At 37.0% G+C, this 6,497-nt stretch overlaps 1 protein-coding gene across 1 annotated transcript; it reads right to left on the reverse strand.

Moving 5' to 3' along the window:
* Positions 1-2,178: 2,178 nt before the first annotated feature.
* On the reverse strand, positions 2,179-4,385 carry LOC140770756 (probable 2-oxoglutarate-dependent dioxygenase SLC1). The gene is made up of 4 exons (XM_073112018.1): positions 4,034-4,385; positions 3,673-3,920; positions 2,780-3,098; positions 2,179-2,665 (listed from the first exon to the last, which is right to left on the reverse strand). The coding sequence occupies exons 1-4, from the start codon at positions 4,283-4,285 to the stop codon at positions 2,405-2,407; spliced, it is 1,080 nt and encodes a 359-aa protein (XP_072968119.1). The 5' UTR covers positions 4,286-4,385; the 3' UTR covers positions 2,179-2,404.
* Between the last annotated feature and the right edge of the window lie 2,112 nt (positions 4,386-6,497).

The following is a 6,497-nucleotide window of genomic DNA, read 5'->3' on the forward strand; positions in this document are numbered from 1 at the left end:
ATATTCTAATACACCTAGCTTAAGAATTAGTTGCAGATTTATCCCCTAACTCTATTCACTCATCAATTCTAGCTAACTAACTCTCAACTCTCACCTACTCAAAAAGAAGAGTCTCTCACCTACCAATCTTCTTCACATAAGAAATTTCTTGTCTAGATCTTAAGTTTGATAGGTTGGTTGAGGGTTAGATCGATCGAGTGGAAAAAGTATCCAAGGAAATCCCAACGAACCCAAAGTATAATCTTGTACCAATTTATTTGCTTTAATTTGTTGGTGTTATCAATGGGAAGCTCAAATCTTAGCTATTTCGATTTAATTAAGGTGCCATTAAGCTTCAACACTTAGCAAGCCCAAGCCCAAAGTTTAGTCGAGTTATCTTTGGGCTTTTGATGATTAAAATATAGCCCAAAAGTATACCATTAAGTTCCACCTTCTTCTTCAACTTGAATTTGAATAGGAATAATGATTTATAAACTGGATTATTGGATATAATAATAAAATTCCCATCGACATAATGGTGATTAATTAGGGTTTAAAGAATAAATTTGGTCTAACTAACTACAACCATCCTCTAACTTATATCAAATTATATCTACCCGCCAATAAAAATAAATAACGTTTATATATTATATGTATATAAGAAATGATATTAGTTTGAACGAATCATGTCTTTCAATTCCTAATATTTTCATTTATACAAGAACAATAGAAATGTAGTAGTAGTTTAAACTTTAAACAGCAGAAGAAATTATATGATATATAATATTATTCTCACCAAACTTAGTACTCTTATCTATAGAGGAACGAGTGATTAGTGTACACATTTTATGCATGATGATTAGGGATGATGGTCCCATAATTAAGACAATTCAGGATTAGATTAGCAAGAAGTCTACGTCGATTTCATGGCGGTGATGAGTAATGCATTGACAAAGGCATTTTTTTAAAAAAATATTTTTTATTCCACTGTTGTCTCAGCTACTTTTCCAAAGTCAAAATATAGCTTCAATCTACAACAAGAATGCATGATTAAAATAAACATATTCATCAATAATTAGCTTAATTTAGTTGGGCTGTTAACAATCCTTTGACATCTATATATCTTTAGTATCTCAATCCCTTTCATACTCATACAATTACGTCGAAGGGTTGTATTAAGAAAGATCGATTAAACTTCTAGAGATTAGGGTTTTGATACGAGTAGATCGATTTAGATTCATCTAACAACTATATCGAATGTGCACCAATGCGTTGGTCATGCGCATCCAAATAATTATGATTCTGTCGATAAACTCTAACGATGTCCACGCTTACTTTTGCATGACATTTTAACTTCTTCTCTAAAATAAAGATGTTGACTCCTAAGAAATCTTACATTATTGTTGTATAGCTAAACTTTCTCATGGCCTACTATAACTGTTCATTAGCATGCTTAGTTGACTTGAAGAATAGCCCTCCCCGATGTAAACATTGGATCACTAAGTCAACCAATTTGATAGAGCCATTAGGAGTCAGCGTTCATACAGTACTAATTTGAACAACATGTGGAAGTCTCTTAGACTTTCTATCATAATGGTATGATACTTCCAAGTCCACATAATCCATCAAACAGAAGAAATGAAGAAAAGAATGCTAGCTTTTGCTAGATCTTAATATACATAAAATATATCATTCTTAATCCATGGTAGATGCCGTGAAGACTATAGTGTATGCATGCGTTATAGTCACTGTCTGATGACACCTTCATTTCACCTAAGTCATTGACTTGATAAGCGATTCAGTATGCATTGCTTGAGACTTATAAACATAATGAAGTGTTGACTTAATTTGCAGTTTATTTTATTGATGTTTTTTTAATGCATTTATCAAATTATAAATATTTTATCTAACATAGTACCCACATAAGTTAAAACTTACCTAATTAAAAATAATAATATTCAACCTCAACTACTTGGATATATATATATATATATATATATATATATATATATATAAATTAAAACTTATGAGTACATTATGTTTCTATGACATTATATGAAAGGTATGTGAAGCATATGTAATTATATTTAGAACTCTTTCCGTATGAGATTTAAATATAAATTTAGCACAAACCAATACAATAGATATATATATCTTTTACCCTTCAAAAAATACAAAAAGAAGAAGAAAAAATAAAAGTAAAAATAAAAATACAAATTAGTGGTCCGTGGCATTTAATTGCAAATGAACATGCGAATCTTTAATCCAACCCCCTCCTATCTACTTCAATCTACCCCCCTTTCCAACTTGTATGATTGCTCGCATCAATCTCTTTCTAACGTTAGATTGCGTTCCGGACAATCATTTCTCTACACGTGTCGGGGGCAATATAAGAAGATACTCTAAATTTTGGTCGTATTTTGGACTACTTGATCAAGTACTGGGTCAACTTCCTGGTGTCGAGGAAGTTCTTGTGCTTGGTCTCGTTCGAGGCCAAGTAGTCGAGGAATGCGGCGAAATCCGTGTCTTTGTAGAGCGGCGGCTGGTCGCCGGTGATGAGCTCCGGGGATGGGCTGACCACCTTCTCCGCGGGCAGGCTGTGGAACGACGCCACCGAGACTCGCGGCCGCGACGAGTTGACCACCACGCGGTGGAGCACACTCTTGTACCTACCGTTGCTAAATATCTGGGATTTAAAAAAAAAGAAAGAAAAATAATCTGAGTTCAAAAATGATCAAAATACCCGTATCTCATTTTATCTATAGGATGATTAGAAAAAAATTATTCTACATGGACGTACCTCAAAATGATCGCCGATATTCACGACGAGCGACTGGGGGAGGGGGTCGACGGTGATCCACTCGTCGCCGTGCTGCACTTGGAGTCCGGCGACCTCATCCTGGAGGAGAAGGGTAATAAATCCGTAGTCGGAGTGGGGCGGCATCCCAAGAGTCAGGTCGGGTTCGGGGCAGGCCGGGTAGCAATTCAGGACCATAAGATGCGTGCCATTGTTGAACTCCTCGAGGATGCCATTATCCACTCCCAGTGTCTCCAAAATGGCCCCCATGATCTCTAAGAACAAGTGCTTGGTCTCCTTGGCATATGATATAGCTCGTTCCCTGGATCATCACATAAAGATACATAACAAATAAAAAAAAAAGAGAGCATCTTAGTGCTTGTGGCCCTATATATATATATATATATATATACTTGTGATCCATATCATACATTGTTTTTTAAAGCTATCTTTCCGCATGTTATTTAGTCGATCACAAAGGACTACAAAAGGACAGAAAGTTTCAGGTTAAAAAAAGAAAAGAAAAGATTTGTAGCTTAGGTTAAAAATTAAAAAAGTTTGGAGCTTGTCCATAGTCTTGCAATAACTACATGGTCCCTTATGTCTCCACTGCTGCAGAGCTTATTGATAACATCTACACATTTATTAGTGGAAGGTATAAAATAATTAATTATTTATTTGGTTTGGGCTTTAAAATAAAAAAATAGGAATTATAGTCAATGGATGGTTAGGCATGCAGCATGACAAGAAGATATTATATGATTCCTTTTATGTGGTGATGGCATGACATGAAACTATTGGATCCATGATCTGTCATATAGCATATGTATGCGTATAATTAAAAAGAGATTAATTAACATTTCTGGTCGTAGTTAATTTAGGTAGTATTAATTTACCTCAAGTCCACTGGAGAAGAGGGCCAATAGGGAAGCACACCGGGTAAAGGCTGGCAGTTTAGCTTTAAGAAGTCTCTCCAGCAGAACACCCCATCATTCATCTGGTTGAAGCTCGTCCCGTACCTCACCGGAGATCGGATGTCGGCCGACATGTACTTCGCCCTCTCCTCGAACGGCATCGCGAAGAACCGTCTCCCGACATCCGTCATTCCCCGTAGGACATCTCTCGCGATGCCATGATTGACCACCTTAATATAATACCAAGCTGTTAGAGAACGATAGTTTATATATATCTATAATATATATATATATATATATTTTTTATATATATTTATACATATTGAGGGCGATGCGCACGCACCTGAAAGAAGCCGTAATCTTTGCAAGCCATGGCCAAGGATTCGAGCACTTGCGGCCGGTCGGAAGTACGCAGTCGGGAGAGGTCGACGACGGGGAGCTTGAGATTGCGGCGAGCGGCGGCGAGCCCCCGCGGGCGATCCGAGACGGGGAGGATGTACTTGGTCGGTACTCTCGTGACACCACTCTCGCATAAGTGCTTCACCCCTTTCATGTACTTCTTCTCGTCTCTCTCTCGTTCCACAATCAACTCCATTCCTTCCTTTTCCCCCCCTTTTTCCTCCCTTTTGTGAGGTCACAAACTAGACAGAGGAGAGAAGAAACAAAGAGAGTATAGACAAAGATAAAACTTTGGCCTTTGTGTGTATTAATGAGTTAGAGATAAGAGAGCGATATATATATATATATATATATATATAGTTATATAGTTATATAGTTATATAGTTATATGTATAAATATATATATATATATATGGGTGGGGGTGGGGGTGGGGGTAGGGGGAGGAGGATACTGTTTGAAAACCGCTACGGCTAATTTAATCCTAAACACGGGATTGGGGTATCCGGTGTTCGGTGTTTGGCTCGTTGTATCCGTTGACTTGTCACTTGGTCAGACCTTTTGGAATTAAGTGCTCGGTGACCGTGGAAATTGGTTAAGAATTGAGAAATTTGCATGCTAATCCCTCTCCGTCAAAGTAATCCGCAATTAGGACTTCACTTTTTATACAAATAGTGATGAATAATGAGAACACAGGGTTTGAAACGTAAAATTTGGCTTCTTCTTCTTCTTCTTCTTCGTCGTCGTCGTCGTCCCGCCATCTCCTTTGAATCCTGGATCTACGGCTCATGCGTATAATGGACGGAGCTGACTTTGATGTTAGTTAGAATTTTAAAATCCCAAGTCAAACATGCACGTTGGATTGGGATTTAAAAGAATTTAAAAAATAATTTTGGGTCTGGTCATAGCTGTGCGTCCAATTGGATGCAAGCAAAACCCTCGAAGAAATTAATATTTTCCCACAAGCCCTTGTGTCTCCAATTGTACCACGTAGCATTCGACTACCTTTTGGGAGTTAATTCGTCTTCCTAGGCAATTCATGGACAAAGCCAACTTGTCTTAATTTTTTTATTCCATTTCCAAACTAATCATCACTCCATCTTCTTGTACTACGATATTGGAATATATATATATATATATAGTTTGACATTAATTGTGATTCATCATATATTAAGAGTAACTGGCTCTTTGACATTTACGATGCAACTTAGAGATGACATTGGTAAAGAAAATTAGACTCAAAGATGCATGAGTTTGGACGAGTAGATTAGTACTAATTTAGACTTTGGAATAGTTTTCGAGACTGCAATTATAATTATTAATCACTAAACTGACGTAGCAACTTCTCCACTTTACAAAAGGGATGGATTGCTCACAATGCCTGAGAGCTATCAAACCCTAAAGTGGAATCCTAATTGGAATGATCCTCATGAGCTTGCTCATATTTTTGAAAGAAAAAAGAACCCAAAAAGGCCTCTTTTTTATGGTGCCTTCAGGTGTGAATGTGTGATGATTTCCCACCAACTTAAAAAGAGAAGAGAGGTGGTGTCAGAAAGCATTGGTATCTATCAAACTTTGATGTTAAGATTTGGTAGCATCTTCCACCTAAGAATCCAATTAGTGCCTCAAAGATTTTGGGCATCAAGGATCTGTTTCATATCACTGATCTTTTTAGTGGAACAAAGTTAGTAGATTTCCCATCATTAACCACTTCCTTTTAACAATATTCCTTTTGTCTTTTTTTCTCTTAAATATTATCTAATCTAAACAAAATTAAAGTGTTAATTAATAAACTCGTAAACGTATATTATGTCTTTTAAACTTTTCGGTAGATAAAGAAGTCATTTCTTCGATTCGTCTTCTGTCGACCGCTTGTGCATCGATGCTATCCCTATTGAAATAAATAAGGATGCTGTCCGGAAAAAAAAAGATTAGGTTAGATTAGATTAGATTAGATTCATTGGTATGCGATTAAAAGAGATTGGATTCGGCTGTCTGTGACGTGGATGGATTTGGTGTAGGGTTAATTATGTCCGGGCCCAACCCAATAGACAAATGATTGTGCCTCTCTCTGTCCACTGCCGGCAAACTACATAGTTGATGAGTTGGAACAAAAATATAATAATAATTGAAAAGAAGAAGATGAAGTAGTAGTAGAAGTAGTAGTACAAACACAAGATGGTTGGATCTCTTCCATGCTCAAAACTGCCAACCATGTTCCTTATCCCAAGGCAAACCTAGAGCTGGAGCATATCTGTCCATCTCTCCTATGTCTCTTGTCTCCTCTCCTTCTCTGTACATCAACTCTGATTCATAAATAGGCTCAATTATTACTTTGAAATCTTTTGGCAAAGGATTCAGAGTGGGGCAGTTCGAGCATGCTATCAAGTTGACTCTAATCGTATTCGCT

Source organism: Typha angustifolia, chromosome 11, assembly GCF_048772165.1.
Source record: "Typha angustifolia cultivar Huaian chromosome 11, ASM4877216v1, whole genome shotgun sequence".
Lineage (NCBI taxonomy): Eukaryota > Viridiplantae > Streptophyta > Magnoliopsida > Poales > Typhaceae > Typha > Typha angustifolia.